Source organism: Zingiber officinale, chromosome 2B (genome assembly GCF_018446385.1).
Source record: "Zingiber officinale cultivar Zhangliang chromosome 2B, Zo_v1.1, whole genome shotgun sequence".
Lineage (NCBI taxonomy): Eukaryota > Viridiplantae > Streptophyta > Magnoliopsida > Zingiberales > Zingiberaceae > Zingiber > Zingiber officinale.
This window is the reverse complement of record NC_055989.1, coordinates 63877091-63898173: the sequence shown is the minus strand read 5'-3', so window position 1 is coordinate 63898173 and position 21083 is coordinate 63877091. Positions and strand designations below refer to the sequence as shown.

The following is a 21083-nucleotide window of genomic DNA, read 5'->3' as shown; positions in this document are numbered from 1 at the left end:
CTATTATTAAAAGTCCACTAAAAGACAATGCTTAAAAACCGTTGTCTTTTTTTGTTGTCCCCAGGGCGTAGCACAGCTAAAGGTGCATAGTTTCGTGGTCGAAAAGTCCAAGGTTCAATCCTCAAAGTGTCATTGTCTGGGGTTAACCTCTCGGTTATGCGCTTTCAGCTGTGTACCTGCATTTACCTCCTTCTATATCCGTAAGACCGACTCTAGGGGGCCCAGAAGTTAAAAAATGTTATCTTTTTTACAAAGACAATGCTTTTACAATATTTAAAAGCATTATCGTTTTATCACAAAGACAATATTTTTACCACACTTAAAAAATATTATCATTTTTTATAAAATAATATTTTTTTAATAGATAGAAAAACATTATCTTTTTAAAAAATAACATTAATTTTTAGCAAAAGATAAATATATTTACAACATAAAATATGAGTATCCACAATCTTTTTTAAAATACAATTATTTAGCAAAAGATACCACTCCATAAAATTCAAACATAAAATAGATACACATAATTCATAAATTAATTTTGTATCATGTTAAATCTATACAAAAGTGAAAAATCCCGTCTTAGCTTGCTTATAGGTATCTTAACATATACCAATTTCCCATAAAGGCTAAATGTTTGCCACAGAATGTCATGTATGACATTTGAATCTAATCCACCCATAAATATCTGAAAGCCAAGATAGTAATAGTCAAGATTAGTTGCACATTACCTTACTATTATTTGCAAATAATGATAATTAATTAAAACAAAAGCACTTACAGTAGTATTATTTGGATCATTGTCAGACTCAATTCCTTGATGGATGTGTGTGTTATATATTCATTCCTAGCCATATTCACTAAAAGCAAATGATGGTTAAGAGAATCATTTAGCAAATAAAATTTGTGTTCAAACTATATAACTCATCACTAAATGATCAAAACAAAAATTAGGTGCCATTAAGTTTTATGCATCATCCAAGAGCAATCTCACTTGTTATTTAATAACTTAGACTAATATTGTATTAAAGAACCTTCATTTAGCTCTTGCAGCCCATGCAAACAAAATAATACAAACATAGACCTCCTGTATTTCCTTGTAATAGAATACAGAGACATGTTGTAGGAAGATTTAATAAGATAATTTAAAGAAAGGTTGATGCATTGTGCTAAAATGTCGTAACCCACAAAAATGATGGTTTGTGTCAATCAAATACCTTCCGGCTTCTTCATCTCTCATTTTGGCATCCATCTCCTTGCTTGGAGGATATTTTGGAAGGCTCGATGGATCACAAGTATACGGTTATGTATTATAAAACTAAAAGCAAGTAGAAAAGGTCAGTCAGTGACATAGACAATCAATGTACAATAGAATTTTTAGTTGTGCAGAGAAACATAAGTGTAGTATTCCGAACAGATACCATGGGATGCATTGGCCCCAACAAACTGAATAGCAGGTCTCATTCACTGATTAGATTTGGCAATTTGATCCTTCACAACTGAAATCCTAGTAAATGTAAGTTCTTTCATTTCAAAGTTTCAAAGAAATTAATCAAGATAGAATGAAGCTTTGCATTACCAACTATTTGATGCTAATCAGGATGCTCTATCATTAGATGCAAAAAAAAAAAAGCTCTATAAAGCACAACTACACTGGCCTTTCATCAATTTACAGAATTGTATTGTTGCTACAAACTAGATAACACATATGTCAAAAACATAAACAAGTTGCACATGCTAACCCTAATCAACAAGGATTGCTCTTTTTCCTAAATAATAATACTAATAAAACCAACTTCCATCTCTATCAGTTACCAACAGTGATTTCTATTCCTAAACTAAGAAACACTAAACAAAGGACATATCAGATGCTTAGCTGTTAAAGCACCTAAATTCATCAAATTGATGTTTCATCTAGACTACAACCTGACTTTCTATATCATGAGACTAACTTCAAAGCTCGAAGTATTAGTTCTTCTATGTTCAAAGCTTGAAGTATTATCACTTTTATGTTGAAATTCCATTTCTACTTTACATTCATATAAAAAAAACTCATCAAGTAAAGGCTTCATTTACCACACTTCTAATGTCAAACTAATCAACATTGTAACATTTACACAAACCAGCTAATGTTAAAACTGTTCATGATGCATTATTTCAATGATGAAAAAATCTAAGACAAAAGATTAAGTTTAAAACTTCATGGCATAAATAGACATTATTTGATTGCAACTAAAGATTGTGCAATCTGCACAAAGTAATCAAGAATAAAAAAACTCATGTACTTATGAAGCCATAAAGAATACATAGCTCAAAGATTATGTGATAAGAGAAAAGCTAATTACAAATAAGAGATGTTACCTCACTATTTAAAGCAGTCATAGCAGTTTAACATTCAGCTGGATCTATTGCAAGAAGAGTTTCAACCAACAGCTAAGCTGATTGAGGGAAATCTTTAAATGATTCTCTAATGAAACATTTATAAGGTTGTTGGGGTTTAAATATTATAGCATGTGGTAGTTTTGACTTCCAATATTAAGGCACTCACATGTACCACATGAACCCAGTCAAACAACAAATCAATTAAACAACAAATAAAGTATATCTAAACCCCACAACTTACCTTGAACCTTCTGCACATTCTTCTTGATCTTATCCTTACAACCTTCACAATGTTTACTAACAATAACGACACAAGTCTACAATTGAAAACATGTACTGATTTATATGCCATGAAAGTCAATGTTTTCTATAAATAATTCAGTTATCATTTCATTAAAAAAATAGAAACTAAAAATTAAAAACAAAAGTAACATAAAGTAAGCAAAGCGTTTAATAAAACATAAAGCGTTAAAGAAATATCTAATCTAACCTAATTGCATTCAAATGACGACATGAACATAAGAGAAACATGAAGCATTAAATTGATAAAGCATTGCAAGAATCTATGCTAAATAAAATGCAAAACTAAAGTAGGACAAATGGTTGCGATATTTCATCAAACATTTGGTGAGCTTGAATTAAATAAAGCAAAGTACGTGCAATCATAACATAGAAGGACAATGTAATACAATCAATCAAACCATCAACACATAACAAAGATAAACAACAACTGACAAGCATAACTCAATCCAACACAAGTATAAATAATCTAATATCGTAGACGCGAATGATGTTTCGGTTGTGGATGGATCTTCGGATGTAGCGGCTGTCTGGAAATGACCTCTTCCCCTCTTCTAACCCAAAGAGGGAAGATGGAGGGCTACTGGCTACTGGAGTGGAGGAAATGGACTCTCCACTTCTAACCCAAAGTGGAGAGGGAATGGGGGTTGCCGGTAGTAGGTATGAAGCTCTCCTCTTCCTAACCCGGAAGAGTAGAGGTGGTGATGAGGGGGAAATGAATCCGGAGCTTGATGAGGAAGAGGAGAGGCGGTGGAAGAGGGGATTACTGGAAGTATAAGTGGAGTTTCCTCTCTTCTAACCCGAAGAGAGAAAGGGGAAGGCTTTGGTTCCTCCTCCTCTAACTCGAGGAGAAGTTGTCGGATGATGAATGGAAGAGAGGTGGCTACCGGAAGGAACCTATCACCTCTCCTCTTCTAACCCGAATAGGAGAGATGAGAGTAAGTAGCTCCGCTGGCGGTGATAGAGAGGAGTTGGTTGGCCGGATGTAGGAAAGGAGGAAGATAGAGAAGAAGGCAACGACTTGTGTTGGCATCGGGAAGATGACGTTGGGTGTCTGCTCGATAGGAGATGATGGAGTGAGGGATGGCGGTCGGCCGACCAGCGGTGGGAGTCAGTCAGCGGATGGAGGGGGTGAAGGTGGGTTTCAGCGAAAATGAGTTTTGAAGTTTTGGACTGGGTTTTAATTTCGTGGAGTTTTCGCGAAGGGAGTTTTGGGCCTTTTGGCCGAGGAAGTTAGGTGATACAGTGTTAAAAAATCATTGGTGTAGATGTTAAAAAAATATTTATAATGAAAAACATTGTCTTGACTAAAAAAAACATCAATCAATAGGCAACCCTTATTTAAAAAAAATGTTATCTTTAATAAAAAAATATAAAACATAGATAACATTTTTTTAAAAAATATTATCTTTTAAGTGTTGTGAAATCTTAATTTAATTTTCTTATAGTGTGTTATTGGTGGACGGACAAAAAAACTCCACCCTCTATAGCCTTGATTCTCAGGTCAAAGTTGCGTTTCATTATTTGAAGACTCCTAGGGGTAGTGATAGTTCGTCTTCCTCTTCTTCTATTGAGGTACCGTCTTTAAGATAGGAAAATCAAGAAATACGTACTCAAATTAACTCAATAGATCATAGGATGAATCAGTGGATGACCGTTGAGGAGCAAAGGAGGGTTGTTGATGAGTAGATGAAAGTCGAGGACGATCGGAGGAGAGCCAATCATGAGGCTCTCATGGCCCATATGCGAGCGGTCATGGTTAATTTCATCCAGACTCAAACACCATATGGTTTTAAGTCACATGAGACTCAAGACCCATCAGACTGTGGCCTTAGTTTTTTCTGAGGTTTGTTCAACTACAACTTAATTTTCTATTTATCATACATAAATCATGTAAAATATATTTATTCTGTTTTGATATTCTAATCTGCTCATTTCTAACTATTGTATTACTATATATTTCAAGAATCTTACCTATTAATATATTGGTGATGATGATCATCTTCTCATTTCTATCTAAGTATCAAAATTAGTTATACATATATGCAAAAATTTTAATTATACATAAATTTAATATAAATATATAGTATTTGACTTTTTAGGATTTTTTTATTGCTATCTTATATATAGATGTATTATTTAGAATAATTTCTATCATTATTTAGATATGAATATTTGGATAGTTTAGATGATTATAATTGTTGGGTATTTAAATACTTTCTATTAGTTAGTTTGTATAGATATTTTTTTTTATGAAAGGTAAATATATATCATCAAAGAAAAACACTAACATACAAAAACCAAAGATCCCAACACATGTCATGTCTAACAAAGTGTTAGATTTATGAAGAAATATGAGGTATTGCGTACAAGTGCTCACGTGTGCACCACCAGTCTCATGCATACCAATTGCTCTCTCCTCAAGTGTACTCTAGTCGATGACATGTCGTCCACACAAACCATGGGAGATCAAGCATCGATCTATGCCATTAGTGTCTATCAATCTCACTGTCTTCATCCTCCATCTGTAGGTGTTATCGTGTCACATGCCACTCCGCCGTCTATGCCATCAGCATCTACCTGTATCAGTGTCTATCAATCTCACTGTCTTCATCCTCCATCTGTAGGTGTTATCGTGTCACATGCCACTCCGCCGTCTATGCCATCAGCATCTACCTGTATCAGTGTCTCTATCATCCATCCATCCACTAGTTGCACCATGCCGAGTGCCATCTAGCGTCCATCCATAGGTGCCTCCGCACATGCTCTCCTCACTATTCATCATCCTCTGGACCAAGAGTTTGTATGAATGTTTGTTTGTATGCATATTAGTTTATTTGTGTTTGTGATATTATGGATTGTATGAAATGTATGTATAGATTGTTAAGATGTATGAAATGTGTTTGTATGTGTGGATTGTGAAATGTGATTGTATGAATATGATTATTTGTATATATGAAATATATATGAAAACTGTAAACATGCTAAATTCTGAATATAAAATAATTTCTAGAATTTTTTCATTACCGACAGAAAACTGACAAAATCAATTTTCCGTCAGTAATTATCGAAATAGTTTACCAACAACAACAGTGTTTCTATCAGTATATATCAATATAGTTTACTGATAGAAATACTATTTTCATAGGAACTTACTATAAAATTTAATTTCAGTTAGAAATTTTACCAACGGAATTTAGATTCTGTCAGTGTATACCGATAGAATTTAAGAATGATTTTCATCGTAATTCCATCACTAAACCATTGTACCGAATGGAATTACAATGGAATATTTCATCGGTAATCCTAATTTTTTTTTTATAATGGTAGTCAATTGGAGATAGAATAGTTGAAGCCTCTCTTATATAAGTATTGACAGTTGTTTGACTTGGTAAAGTGCACAAAGTTATAATTTTGTTGTGACTAAATGCTTGAGTGATCCAAAGCGAAGACTTATACTTATTGACATAGCATGGATAAATCCGGTCAGGTCATCACCCAATATGGCCTCCTACATTGATCGCCACTCTCCATAACAATAGGGTCCCATCAAGCACTGACCTCCTCTATCGGCATGGCCACATTGATTTCTAAACAATGAGAAATCCTAGGGGAGCAGCCAGTGGCATAGCTAGGATTTTCGATTAGGAGGGGCAATTTTCAAAAATTCATGAAACGAGAAAGGAATAACTTACAACTCTTGGAAGATCATTGCTTTTGAGAAAAATAGAGAGGAAGAAAAAAAAAAAAAAGGAGAACTTTACTTTCTTCGTTAACAACATTGACTAGTTTCAGTGAGTTCGACAATAACACAAAGAGAGCAAGGTAAGATAAAACATGACTATTTTGTCGTGCCAATAAAATCCTAAAAAATACCAGAAGAGGAAGAAGATAGAGAGGTTGATGGCTGCTTGATCTTGTTGTTAGAAGGGGGCAACAACTTGTGTTGTATTTCTTGTTTGCTGGAGAAGAGAAAGGAGAAGAAAAAAGCTCGTGTGCTCTAGAAGAGGAGAGGAAAAAATTGTAGGTTTACTAATGTTGGAAAAGAGAAGGAGAAGAAGCAAATGAGGAAGAAAAAAAAAAGAGAGGAATGGGTGAAGGGTTGGCATACGACACGTTGGGATGTAACATGCATAGAGAGAAGAGGGAGAGAAAAAATGAAAGGTTTCATCAAAAATATCCTAATTCTTTTTAAAGCGTTCGAACTTGTATAAACATTAAACTTGGTTCGGTCATAATTCAACTTCAAATCAATTTCAATTAGGACTACCATAATTCTTATCTCCATATCTACCCATTGAATTTAGTTCAAACTCGATTCAATTTTAATTTAGCTTCCTTACTTTGTGTCCTACGATTTATATCATCCATTAATTATTATATATTTTATTTTTAAAATTCAATACTTAACATTTCAAATCATGATATTTCCTTGTAGAAGTGGTACTAATGGATAACTTAGGTCATGCACTTTCTAAATATGTCATCAATTTCAGTTTTAGACATTGAATGATGATGAATCAACTACGATGATAAAAACTTCCAAATATATATATAATTTTTTAATAAAATGTGAGAGGGGGCGGTCGCACCCCCTCTCCTTAAGGTGGCTACGCCCTTGGGAGCAGGTTATCTTGGACCTCAACCTCTGACAATCCCTCATGGCAAACTGACCCTAGTGAGGCTATTGAAAGCAACGTCGAGCTAACAATCAAACAACACTAGAAGTATGCCCCAACGATTGTCGTCCCTAATGCAACGCCCCTCTCGTGCGGCTGGCTAGCATTGCCCACATGGGTCACTTAAGGCGGTCCACGTGAACCTTCCACCTCTGTGATTATATAAGACTTCGTGAAAGTAATATTTTCTTCTCTCATGTAAAGACTAATCCTTTTCATCTTCTTCGAGCTCTTTCGTCCGCTCATACGAGTTTCATACCTTAGCTCATTGTTGACGTGATTGTCAAAGGGGTCACGTCGATAACGTCGACCCCCAACTGACGAGCTTTGACTTGCAATACATCGGGAGTAGACCCATCCAAGAATCGATACCACCGCAGTCCCAAAGGAAGGAGAGAAAAAACCCGAGCATGTGGAGGACACCATCACATATAATATCCCAAGGATTGAGGGAAGGACACCATCACTTATAATATTCCCAAGGATTGAGAGTGTATGAGACTTGTTCTATTGCCTCTTAAAAACAGAGTGATTGTATGCATTTTCAACGTGACGAATCCTTAGTCATAGTCATATAGTAGGAGTTATATCTAGTGCAGGGCTGGCTCAAGGCATAGGCCATTAAGGCCTATGCCTAGGGCCCCTATTATATTGGGGCTCATAAATTTTACATATTGATCCGGCAGTACAGACAAGGTACCCCTTTTGAGGGAAGTCAATGACACGTAGGGGTCAAAAGTCTAAGGGCAAGACAAGGTTCGGCCGATCGGGTAAGGGTCCGGTCAACCAGCCGAATGGGTCAGAACAGAATCCAAGACAACCCGGCGGGGAGTCGGGTTTCCGACGCTCATGGTGAACAAGGTCGCCAGGCCGAGCGGGTAGCCCGCTCGGCCGAGGCATACGGTAGCAAGGCCGTGAACGGTTTCAGCCGAGCACATGACCGGGAATAGCCCGAGCGGACCAGTACCTTCGTCCGGTCGGACGTGATGGGACTGGCGAGCGGCCGGGAGCTAGGCGTGGGGAGAGAAAAGACAAAAGGACAAAGGAACAGCTTCTGACAGCAAGCATGTTCGAAGACCAAGCCATGCACAGAGTCTTAGGACGGAAGGCTCTACTGTCCCATCAGAGAGGTGCTCGGACTGTAGCAGTATGGTGTCAGGCAAGCTCCTCTGACAAGCTCATACTGAGGTATGGTAATAGGACACGTATTCACCTCGGTATGGGTGCATGAGCCTCTTCACAGCTCTATATAAGGGTCCTCACACTTCGCCGGAGGTACGCATTCTCTGATATTCGAAGTCACTTCCTAGTTTCCTCTTGCCTGACTTGAGCGTCGGAGGGTCGTCGCCGGGAACCCCTTCCCTGCCCGACTTCCTTGCAGGTTCGCCGGAGACCCCTACGACCGGCCAGAGATCCACGTCATCAGTTCAGAGAGCGCCACGTGCCCAGCGTCCGTTGATTCAGCGTTCGGACATGATCAAATTGGCGTCGTTTGTGGGAACGCACCTGCATCCGAGCGGAAGAGAAGGACGAAGCTGGACGACTGCACACCGTGATGCTCTCCCAGGAGGAGATCGACGCTCTAATCGAGGCAAGAGCAGCTAAGCTCGTGGAGCAACAGAAACAGAAGGCGCAAGCCGAGCGGATGGAGCAATAAGCGACGTCAACGGCAGGAGGCCGAGCGGCATCAGAGTTCCGACCGGAGAATATCTCAACATGGGGCCGAGATAAAGATCCCGTCGGCATTCAAAGGAAAAGAGGATGGCCAAGTGAACCACCTCCAGCCGTACCGAGCTGGGTGAAAGGTGCGCCGATGTAATTCATTTTATGTATGTCTTGGTCGCCTGTGTCCTTTTAATGCAGGAAGCAAAGTGATAAAACGCATTTTGGAATTATTGGCCGAACGGCCGACTACACGAAGACCACGTGCCGCTCGGACCGTGTTGAAATTAGCCTTGAAGGCCGTCAAGCTCCGACATTAAAAATTGAGAGTCGCGCCGGCGACTATAAACCCTCCGGCCGGAAGACCGTCGAGCTCCGACGTTAAAAATCTAGAGTCGCGCCGGCGACTATAAACCCTCCGGCCGGAAGACCGTCGAGCTTCGACGTTAAAAATCGAGAGTCGCGTCGGCGACTATAAACCCTCCGGCCGGAAGACCGTCGAGCTCCGACGTTAAAAATCGAGAGTCGCGCCGGCGACTATAAACCCTCCGGCCGGAAGATCGTCGAGCTCCGACGTTAAAAATCGAGAGTCGCGCCGGTGACTATAAACCCTCTGGCCGGAAGACCGTCGAGCTCAATGTTAAAAATCGAGAGTCGCGTCGGCGACTATAAACCCTCCGGCCGGAAGACCGTCGAGCTCCGACGTTAAAAATTGAGAATCGCACCGGCGACTATAAACCCTCCGGCCGGAAGACTGTCGAGCTCCGACGTTAAAAATCGAGAGTCGCCCCGATGACTATAAACCCTCCAGCCGGAAGAAAACAATATAGAAGTCGACTTTTAAGTCGTTTGGCCGATCGACCAAGTAACCAAAGGTACTTCATGAACATCTGGCGGAAATCCAGTTTGCGAAACAGGATATATTCAGCCAAGCGGACCATCTATGCAAAATACTTCGTAAAAAACCCCTTTCGAACACAAGAAAGGTGGGATGAAAAGCGAATAGCGAGGGGAAGTGAAGGAACATGAACGGTAGTTGGCGAGCCGAACGAACATCACTCGTGTTGATTAGCAAAAGAAAAAGCAAGCAAAAGCATAGCATTAGAGAAATTATGGCCGAACGGCCGAATTACAAAACAAGGATAGTTTTTGGCCGAGCGGCCGAATTACATGAAGACTTCTACTCAAGAAAATCATAAATGTCCTTTGGGATGGTGCCGAGGAGCGTCGCTTGAACTTGGGCCGGGATGATGACGGAGTCGGGAAGATGACCCTTGGACTTTAAGTAGGTTGTGGTGGCATTCATAGCAAGCTCGAAGGCAGTGTACATCTGTTCGCAGACTTTTTAGGAGAATTCGACCGAATGGATGTAATTTTGCCTCAAGGCGGCAACCCGGCTTGGCTCAGCCTCCTGGTATTCTTTGAGAGTCGCTCGAGAAGCATCGGCAACTGCCTGATGTTCTTGCAAGGCAGCCTCAAGCTTCTTCACTTCATCCGATCGGGCCACCTTCTCGCCAGCCAGATGATCCATCAGCTCCTTAACCTTTTGCTCCAGACCCCGAGCCTCGACATTCTTCTTCTCCAGATCGGAAATTGCCGTTTTCTTCCGCTCGGTGGCGAGGTTTTTCTTCCGCTCAAGCGTCTTCACCTGCCTTTCAAGTTCTCCCAGAGTGTAGGCCTGATTGGCCGTCTTCTTCTGCTCGGCTGCCAGTAGATCTTGGGTCTTTTTGAGCTCCCTCTGCAGCTCGGCGTATGATGGACCCTGAGAGGGCGCGCCACCCGAGCTCCTTAACCTTTTTAGCTCCTCATCCACCATCGCTAAACGGTTGGAGACGGCGATCTCCTCCACCCATCTCTGTCAATAAATAAGATCAGTAACAGCCGATCGGAAGAGGCGTATAAAAGACTTGAAGAAAACAAACTTACCCCCGTGGCCTGTTGCATATGGCTGTTAGCCAGATTGTTGAGTGGAATCAGGGCGACGCGCGCCCGAGCGTCGGCCCACATCTCGGCTAGGGGCCCCTTCATTGTAATCATGTGCTCGGGCGCAGTTGGCCGATCGGACTCCGGCATCAGCTCTTCGGTGGGGAGATGCAAGGAAACCCGGATGGTACGGTGCCGACCGAGAGTCGTCTGAGCCGAAGCGGGAGACGGATCGGAGGCCGGTGCAGAAAATTGCGACAAAATGGCTGAGCGTTGGACTCGGCGGGAAGCGGGCGGAAGAACGCTGACAGGAAAGGCCTCGAGGGGGTCCGCGGACGCGTCCAACTGGGAGGGGGTCCGATCGGAAGAGATCACCTCCACCACTGGGGCTTTGCCTCGAGAATCCGCGGTGGTCCGCTCGGATGGCTGGACCGCAGACGTGGCCGATCGGAGGGGTGTCTCCACTCGGCGCCTCTTTTGCCTGAGCGGACGCTCTTCCTCCTGAGCCGAGCCTTGCTCCCGGATGGAAGGCTCTCGACTAGCAGTTGCGCCAGCCGTTGGCTCCGGGAGAGAAGCCTGAGCGGCTGACTCTCCCGCATTCGTATCGCTCTCCCCCTCATGCGAGCCGACCGGCTCAATGCCAAGCGTCTCCATTTCTTTGGCAGCTGCGGCCTCGAGCGCCGCCGCTTTCCTCTTCAAAATGTCGGCCATCACGGACTCCATGACGATGCCCGCTGCAAAGGAAAAAAAGGAGAAAATCAGTTAGCAATCAAGACAAATGCATAAGTAAAATTCTTACCGAAGCCGCTTGGAAGGGGGGTCCTGATCGGACTCAGGCCAAATATGTACATCACCCCTTCAGGCAGGAACTTATTGATGTCAAACTTCAGACCGGCTAACATGTTGGCAGCATGCAGATAATCCGGTCGGGTCTTGAACCTTTTGAGCTCTGGGGAGATTGGCTGTCCGACCTGCCACTAGGTTCGGAAAGTGACCCGCTCGAGCATACGAAGGTAGAAGTAGAATTCTTTCCAATGCTTATTGGAAGAGGGCAGCTTATTGAAGAAAACTAAACCGGGCCGAGCCTGGAACATATATGTGCCCAGCTCGGACAGTTTAGGGTAATAAAAATAATAGAAAACCTCCGGTCGGAGGGGGATATTGTGGATTTTGAACAAGACGACGGCGCCACATAAAAGGCGGAAAGTGTTAGGGACTAGGCTTCCAAGCGGAATGCCGAAAAAATTACAAACTTCAGCGATGAAGGGGTGAATTGGAAATCGCAGACCGGCTATGAATTGGTCGCAGAAAATACAAAAAGCTCCGCGCGGCGGTTTGTGTGGCTGAGCGGAGGGGGAGGGTAGGATAATTTCAAAATCAGAAGGAATTTCGAAAGAGTCCATCAGAATATCGGCGTCACGCCGATCGAAGCGCGACTCCATGGTAGTATACCACGGGCCGAGGGCTCGGTCTTGAGGCTGAGAGGAAATAGCCATTGTCCGAACGGACGAAACCAAAAAAAAGGCGAAGAAAGGCAGAGGAGAGAAGAAAGAAGATGGCAAACGAAACAGAGCCCCGAGGACCAAAACTCGGGAAAAGGAAAGGCGAAGAAAACGCAAGAACCAAAGATAGAACAGAAAAAGAGCCTTACAGAAAAGAAGAAGGATCGACGAAGAACGCGGGATCGCCGGAAAAAGAGAACCGAAGCTGCCGGAGCACTGAAATGCCGAAGGAAGCTTCTGGGCACGAGAGAGCAGAAATGCGGCGAAGGCGGAGAAGGCGAAGGCTTTATAGGGTTGAGCCCGAGCGGCCTCCACCGTCGGATTCAGGTCGCGAGAACCGAAGCACGCATCGCGTCGTCTATTTCAAGCCGCCTCGGTCTCGTCACCTGCGGCGCCGCCGCCGTACGATGACGGCAGCAATGCCACGTGGCATTCCACCACGGGAGAACATTTAATAAGCGCCTTAACGAGGCACAGAGCGCGTGCCTGGCCTTAATGTCGAAGATTGGCACAAATTCCGAAGAGATTCGAGGAATATTGTCGTTGACTGAACGTCGTAGCTACTCACGTGGGGGTCGAGCGGAAGATAGTTTCACGGAGACGCCGCCCCGCGCAACTAACGGTCTAGTCAGTCGGACTAATCGCCTTCTTCGACTAGACTTGAAGGGGAGGCAAGTGATCCGGCAGTACAGACAGGGGACCCCTTTGAGGGAAGTCAATGACACGTAGGGGTCAAAAGTCTAAGGGCAAGACAAGGTTCGGCCGATCGGGTAAGGGTCCGGTCAACCGGCCGAACGGGTCAGAACAGAATTCAAGACAGCCCGGCGGGGAGTCGGGTTTCCGACGCTCATGGTGAACAAGGTCGTCGGGCCGAGCGGGTAGCCCGCTCGGCCGAGGCATACGGCAGCAAGGCCGTGAACGGTTTCAGCCGAGCACATGACCGGGAATAGCCCGAGCGGACCAATACCTTCGTCCGGTCATACGTGATGGGACTGCCGAGCGGTCGGGAGCTAGGCGTGGGGAGAGAAAAGACAAAAGGACAAAGGAACAGCTTCTGACAGCAAGCATGTTCGAAGACCAAGCCATGCACAGAGTCTTAGGACGGAAGGTTTTACTGTCCCATCAGAGATGTGCTCGGACTGTAGCAGTATGGTGTCAGGCAAGCTCCTCTGACAAGCCCATACTGAGGTATGGTAATAGGACATGTATTCGCCTCAGTATGTGTGCATGAGCCTCTTCACAGCTCTATATAAGGGTCCTCACACTTCGCCGGAGGTACGCATTCTCTGATATTCGAAGACACTTCCTAGTTTCCTCTTGCCTGACTTGAGCGTCGGAGGGTCGTCGCCGGGAACCCCTTCCCGGTCCGACTTCCTTGTAGGTTCGCCGGAGACCCCTACGACCGGCAAGAGATCCACGTCATCAGTTCGGAGAGCGCCACGTGCCCAGCGTCCGTTGATTCAGCGTTCGGATAGGATCATATATATATATATATCTATATAAATTAAATATGAATATTAATTTAAAACATATGAGTATGGATATTAAATATTTAAAATTATGGTTAAAATAAGTTTTAGTCTAGATTTAGTTTTAACAGTCATTTTAATTTTTTACTAGCTAAACTATATTTGGTCAAAAAATTTTAAATTTTCTATAGATTAAATTTGGATCATTTTTATTTTTTTACTCGTGTTAGATTTAATTGATAATTTTAATTTTTTATTATTAAAATTATATTTAGTTGGTAATTTATTTTTTTTATTAAAATTTAATTAGTAATTTTAAATTTTTTAATGATAAAAATGTAATTTATTAATCAAAATTAAATTTGGTCAATAAATTAAAAAGATTTATTGGTTAGAGCATCCACATTGGTGGGTGTTATAACACTCACCATCTCAACAAAAAGTGTGGGACCCACATGCCACATATATATCATATTAACACATCCATTCTCTCACATTCGTTTTAACAACCACCTTCATTATTTGTGGGATCCGCTGTCCATTTATCTTTATTTTTATTATAATTTCAATTATATTTACACAATTTAAATAATTATTATTTAAAATAATTAATAATATTATTTTAAAATATATTATTTATGTAAAATTAAAATATATTTATTTAAAATTAAAATAAATAATAATATAGAAATTAGACTAAAATATTTGGTTCATTGAAAATTGCAATAATAAAAAATTAGACTTAGTGATCAGTACAATAATTGAAAGTTACATTAATTGAAAAGTACAATAATCGAAAATTACCTTAATTGAAAATACAATAATTGAACATTACAATAAATGAAAATTACATATTCCATCTCCCCTTAATCTCTTGGCATAGATGTTCATGGATGATTAATTGCTCCTCTGTCATTTGCGAAGTGTCCTTTGAAAGGATTGCATATTCTTTTAATTGAACTTTGGCTAAGGCAGCTTTTGCTTTCATCTCGGTAGCGTTTGCTTTCATCTCCTCAACTTTGAGTTGTTTTTTCATTTCAACTTCAGCCATTTTTATGCTTGTATACTCAGTAAACTTTGCAAACATATTGTCCAAATTTGTTGTCATACCTTCAATGTCTGATTTCATTTTGCCTTTCCCCTTTCTTTTTGCTGCCTTCTGACCCATTGGATGAGTTTCTTCTTCATTTAGGTCTACATGCTGACCCATTGGACAAGTTTCTTCTTTATTTAGGTCTACATGTAGACTCGCATCTTGGTTAGATGAGGTATTGCTTGCCGCCGACTCCGAGGTCCTTGCCTTCTTCGTGCCAACAAGGTGATCAACGGACTGTGGAGTAAAGCTTGGACGATCTTTTATGATTCTCCATACATGCTCGAGATTAAATGCAATGCCATTATTTTCCTCGCGATACTTTTCATATGCAAGCCGTAATATGTCCTCATCACTGTGGCCGCTACGATACACACTATAAATACTATTGTAATTTGCGTTGAAGCGATATACCTTTTTTTGTATGGTATTGTGCCAGTGCGATCGTATGACACTAGCAATTCTATTGGGTGTACCTGGAGGACGATTCTCATTGTAGCAGCTTGCAATACGTCCCCAAAAAGCATCCACCTTCTGATCATTGTCGATGATTGGATCATCACTGATAGTAACAAACGATCTTGCTAAAACCTCATCTTCAACCTTACTCCATGTTGACCGCTTTCTTCTACCTGCAGTGTCGGAATCCACCTTCTCCAAATTTACGAGCTCAATTGTGGATTCACGGTCAGACAGTTGAGTCTTTGGAACAAAAGTCGGATTAAACGGCTCATTTTCCGTCGGAGATGTAAAAGGCATACCGGTTGCATGTGGAATAGATGGATAATTTTGTGGATATGGATTATACGGATAATTTGGTGGATATGAACCGTATGGATTTGGTGGATATGGATTATGTGGATAATTTGGTGGATATGGAAAAAAATGGATAATTTGGTGGAATTTGTGAATTGTGAGGAGAAAGATTTTTTTTCTGGCAAATTTTGGTAATTCACAAAATTTCTAAAAAATTCTCGATTATTTTCATCCATTTCGGAGGAAAATAAGAGAAGAATTTTAGAGGGATTTAGGTGTTGAAAGATTGAAATAAGGTGATGAGTATTTATAGATGAAATTTTATATTTTTTTAAAAAATTATCTGTTGAAATTTGAAATAGCCGTTGAAAATAAAAAACTATCCATTGCGTTGCCGTTGTTTCCCAACGTCTAATTGATTTTTTAAATTTTTTTAATAGATTATATATATTGTAGAATAAGTTTATGGTGGGTCATAGAGATAATAAGTTTGTGGTGGGCCATAGGGATTTTTTTTATTTTCCTCAACGTTATTTCCTCTCTCTAAAATGCTTGTGGTGGGCCATAGGTATTAAAAAAATAAAAAAAAAAGACATTGAACGCGTTCATGCCTTTGTGTGGGCCCAACCCAATTAATTCCTGCGCTACACTGGTTTTAACGTTCATTGAACGTTATAACAGTCCATGAACGCACCAATGCAGGTGCTCTTACACTTAATTTATATATATATATATATATATTAGTTTTGATAGCCTACGGACCTTCTCCTATAGAATGCTACAGATTGATTAGGTGGAAAAATCCGCGTCACTTTATTTTTTTTTTTAATTCCGCGTCATTTTTTTTTCTTCCAAATTTGCTTTTCCTCCGCCGAACCCTCCTCCCCACACGCGATTCCTCGCTTACGCTGCACCCTTCCCTCCCTCGGCTCGACGCCATCTCTCACTGCGACGCCGCACCCTCCTGCGAGTCTAGGTTTTCCATCCGTGCCCTGCCCTCCCTCACCGCGACTTCGACCGTCGCCGCGCCGAGCCTCCCTCCCTCGCCTGGAAGAAGCTAGGTTTTTCCTACACTGCGACGAAGCTAGGTTTTCCCTTGCTCTTGACAACTTGAATTAAATGCTTTTTTGGGGGGTTTGTGTTTGAGCTTTGTCCTTCCTTATCATCATCTCCTCATGTAACATTATTCAACAGATACACACCATTTTCTGGCTTCTATGGGATTCTCTCAGGTTTTCTGGTAGGCATTAAACAAATTTTACCAGATCAGGAGATTTTGAAGATCAAAGCAAAGGTAAGCTTTGCTTCATAATTGACCAACTTCTTTTATCTTCCTAGTGATTACTAACATTTTCTTTTTAATCTTCGCTTCCAAAGTGGATACCAGCTCTTTTTGGCTTGATCTCAGTTGTCACAAGCTTCTTCACGACAAACTCTGTCTCTCATTTTCCAACTTTATTGTTTGGCATGTATATGAGTTGGATATACCTACGGTACTTCCAAAGGCGGGTAGAAACAAGTCTTAAGGGAGATCCAAGTGATGAATTTTCTTTCTCTCTCTTTTTCCCTGAATTTTTACGATAATCTTTGTGTTTCAATGGTTTAATTTTTGGACCTATATGTTCTAATCTAGAACCAGGATCTATGTATTATACACGCAGGCCAATTTTGGATCCTATTGGTTCTCTATTTCATTTGATTTTTTGTGGAAGAAGATCCAATAGCTCTGGTGAATCAAGAGGTTATGAACTTGATGACTCTCCATTGCCTGGTTCTGATTCAATTGAAGCAAACAGGCGGAGGTTTGCTCTGTGTTGTTTTTGATGGGAATTTGGTTACTTTCTGTTTTTTTTTTACGCCTGTGGTTGATTTTCCAAATATTTTAAATCTCTATATAGTATTATACTAAATGGAACTTTGATGTTAGAATTCAAATCTCCTTGTTGCTGCAGAGAACGGGGAGCACGGGCACTCGAACAAAGATTAGCTTCCGAGAAACCATCTGCTGTAGAAAAATCAGATGGAGCTATTGAATCTGTGTAGTTTCTGAAAGAAGTCTGTTGCCGATTAATGTGCTTGTTATTTGTAGAATGTTATATTTTTGTCTGGGCAATCCTTTAATCTTTCAAGATTACTCAAGAACTATAACGATTCATATTGCAACCATGAGAGTTAAAATGAGAATAATTTTCATCGACCGTTTGAAACTCAAAGTGCATAAAATTCTAGCTTTGTGCTTCCATGAGAAGGCCTTGTGCTAACAGATGGTTTGTTATTCTTTACAATACTATTTACAATGCCCGGATTAGTAGCGATTACACTTCTATGTCCAAATAGCAATTCCTCGCTACTAAATAGCAAGAGAAACCTCGTTCGATCTTGATTCAAATGGTGATATCCAAGCTGCCATGTTATCCAAACTCTCATGCTCTCAATACATCTTTTACTCTCATTTATAATGATTATTTATGATTTCCAGTGAAAACTTACTTTCTTATGAAGAATGAAAGGGCAACGCCTTCTCATCAGATATAAATTATTGAATAATCCATAGTGTAACAGAAAAAACTTCTCTAATCATCAACTATATTTTTATTTCCTAGAATATGAGATGAAGTTTGCCTTTCAGATGATAAAGTTTAACCGATACCAGAAATCTAAGAAGAAAATTAACTACAAGAAAATTTTCAACCCAGACATAAACTTGCATTACTAAGCAATGTACATGGAGACCAGACTCCGGCTTATTGTTGATATAGTTATTTAATTAGCTTAGAAGTCACAATCAAATAGCATACAAATCTCAACAACATGTTAAAGATCCTCTTCTGGAGATTTAGTTGCTAAAACAAAGTAGATTGGAAGAGGAGCCAAATGCAACTACAGCCCATGCATTCCAGAATTGTGAACAGGTAGCCCAACCTGCGAGCACAAATGAAGACAAGTGCATAAAATTTTGCTATTCTAATATTGGAAATGCAACCAAATCAAACACCATATAATAGATATTACCAGATCATCTAAGTTTGAAACATTTGAAAAGAGAGTACATTTCAGTTCTTTTCCCATATACCGCATGCAAGTTGTAAGCAAGTCATTGAAGTGTATTTCAACAACTAAATATCAAAAAGTAAAGCACCAGTTATCTACAAAAATTAAAAAAGCAAGTTAGTAATTATATTTGCATTACTGAACTAGCTCAATAAAAGAAAGATAAAATGTACTTTTCAATTGTGCAAACAAAGGAAATAGATAATTACCGGTCGTCATAGATAATTACAAATATCTTACTGCATGTTGTTAGAACCTGCAACCATAAAGATAATTATTAACTTCATTTTCTCAATGATCAACTATAATTTAATAAAATAAAACCTTGACAATACCAGCTCTAGATGTCAAATCTACTTCATATGTGTCGTCAATGCTGTTATGATAATTATCTTCAGTTGATCTGACAGTCGACACATCGTCATATTTACAAAATGTAATATAATAAAAAGAATTTGAGTTTGCAAGTAAAATTATAATAGAAATGCAGAATTAATTGACACATACCTTTGCTGTAAAATTGGGCACTTGCGCTTGTCATGTGACACACCTTGATGTCCACATCCACGACATATCCTGGACTTTGAGATTGACTTCTCCTTTGATGATTTCAATCTTTTCCCACATCCCTTTGTTCTTACTGAAGAAGGATCAATAATACCAAGACCTTCATCCATGGATTTCTTCCTTTTACTTCCACCACCGCATGTTTTACTAATGTTTATCTCTTGAATTTTGTTGTAGATACAATCGAATTGTTCATCCAAGAAGTTTGCCCCCTCAGCAGTCAAAGATGCATCATCAATTAACACTGAAGCTTTATAGGATAATCTCGAGTGTCTCAACATCAAAAATCTTTCTGGATCTGGATCATTGACGAAATTCTGCTTCCCCAAAGCATATATTGCTCCAACCTTTGCATCTCGTGTCCATCGTTTGAGTATATACGTATCAGGCAAATGAAACACTTGGTTGATATGAAAAAATGCTAACATATGTCTGCATGGAATGCCCTCAAACTCAAATTTCGTGCAACTACATGATATATAGTCCCTTTGTTTGTCATGCGTAAGCATCCTTGGTTTGGAAGAAGAAGAACTTTGAAATTTCATCACATGATAAACCACTGAGTCAACTCCTGTAAATGCTGATTGTACATAATAACCATGACTGTCGGTCATTTCACTTTGAAACTCCAGCCATTTCTTTTTTGTATACAACTTAACCATTTGAGTTTCCATTGGCCAGTTTGTCTTAATCTTAGGACGCTCATTCATATCAATATGGTCTGCAACTAACTCATAATGTCTTTGGTGTCTCAGTGCCCGATTGAAACGGGTGATAAAATCCATCAATGAGTTCTTATTTGAAATATATCTTTTGAAAAATGAATGCGAGCTTTCAGATCTCTGACTACTTGACATTCCAGCACAAAATACATGCCTAAAATATACCGGTATCCACTTGTGTCGCAATTCATACATCGAGGATAACCAATCATTTTTCTCCAAGTTAGCACACTTGATAACCTCTTCCCATGACTTCTCAAAATCTTCAAGTGTTGTAGAATTTGCAATGACATTCTTTATGTTTTAATAATGATTTTGAAAAGTCAAAGGGTCTAATTTATCTGGAAATTTATTCAGTATGTGTCACAAACAATATCGATGCACTGTTTGTGGGAAAACTTGTGTAATGACTTTTGTCATAGCAGGATCCTGATCAGTGATGATAACATTTGGTGGACCCTTAGGCATGACTTCTATGAACTTCTGAAGTAACCAAACAAAATATTCAGTTTTTTCATCACTTAGAAACCCACAATCAAAAATAATTGTCTGATTGTGATGATTAACTCCTACAAATGGTGTCAAAATCAAGCCATATTTGTTGGTGTTATATGTTGTATCAAAAACAACTACATCACCAAATACACTATATGCCCTCCTTGATACATGATCAACCCAAAAATACCTACTAAATTTGTTATCTGAATCAGTCTCGTAATCAAAGAAAAAAGATGAATTCTTCTCTTGCTCAGATGTAAATAACTCGATCAGTGTTTCGGCATCGATACCCTTTTGATCATCTCTTAGGGTTTTCTCAAAGTTTCTAATATATCTTTCTGTGCAACCTACCCCCCTCAGGCCCTCCATATTCTATCTCTAATAATCGTATTTGTTGACAAGTTGGTACATTGGCCTCTGAAAACTGTTTAGTTAATGTTTTCTTTGCTGCTGAAACATTACGATGTGAGCGTAACAAATGC

General features: G+C 40.1%; 1 protein-coding gene, 1 long non-coding RNA gene and 1 pseudogene across 2 annotated transcripts; 1 reads left to right on the top strand and 2 right to left on the bottom strand.

Moving 5' to 3' along the window:
* Positions 1-469: 469 nt before the first annotated feature.
* LOC122045711 lies at positions 470-3875 on the bottom strand. The gene is made up of 4 exons (XR_006130076.1): positions 1419-3875; positions 1215-1315; positions 779-857; positions 470-685 (listed from the first exon to the last, which is right to left on the bottom strand). It is a non-coding gene; the product is annotated as an uncharacterized LOC122045711 (long non-coding RNA).
* Positions 3876-14761: 10886 nt separating this feature from the next.
* On the bottom strand, positions 14762-15766 carry LOC122048306 (glutathione S-transferase T3-like). Its single transcript, XM_042609894.1, has one exon. It carries the CDS (start codon positions 15764-15766, stop codon positions 14762-14764), a length of 1005 nt encoding a protein of 334 aa, XP_042465828.1.
* A 693-nt stretch (positions 15767-16459) lies between these two features.
* On the top strand, positions 16460-17958 carry LOC122048305 (annotated as a pseudogene).
* The last annotated feature ends 3125 nt before the right edge of the window (positions 17959-21083 follow it).

Bases quoted from the DNA above. Each gene is read 5' to 3' on its own strand.
- LOC122048306 (XM_042609894.1), bottom strand. From the start codon at position 15,766: ATGCCTTTTACATCTCCGACGGAAAATGAGCCGTTTAATCCGACTTTT.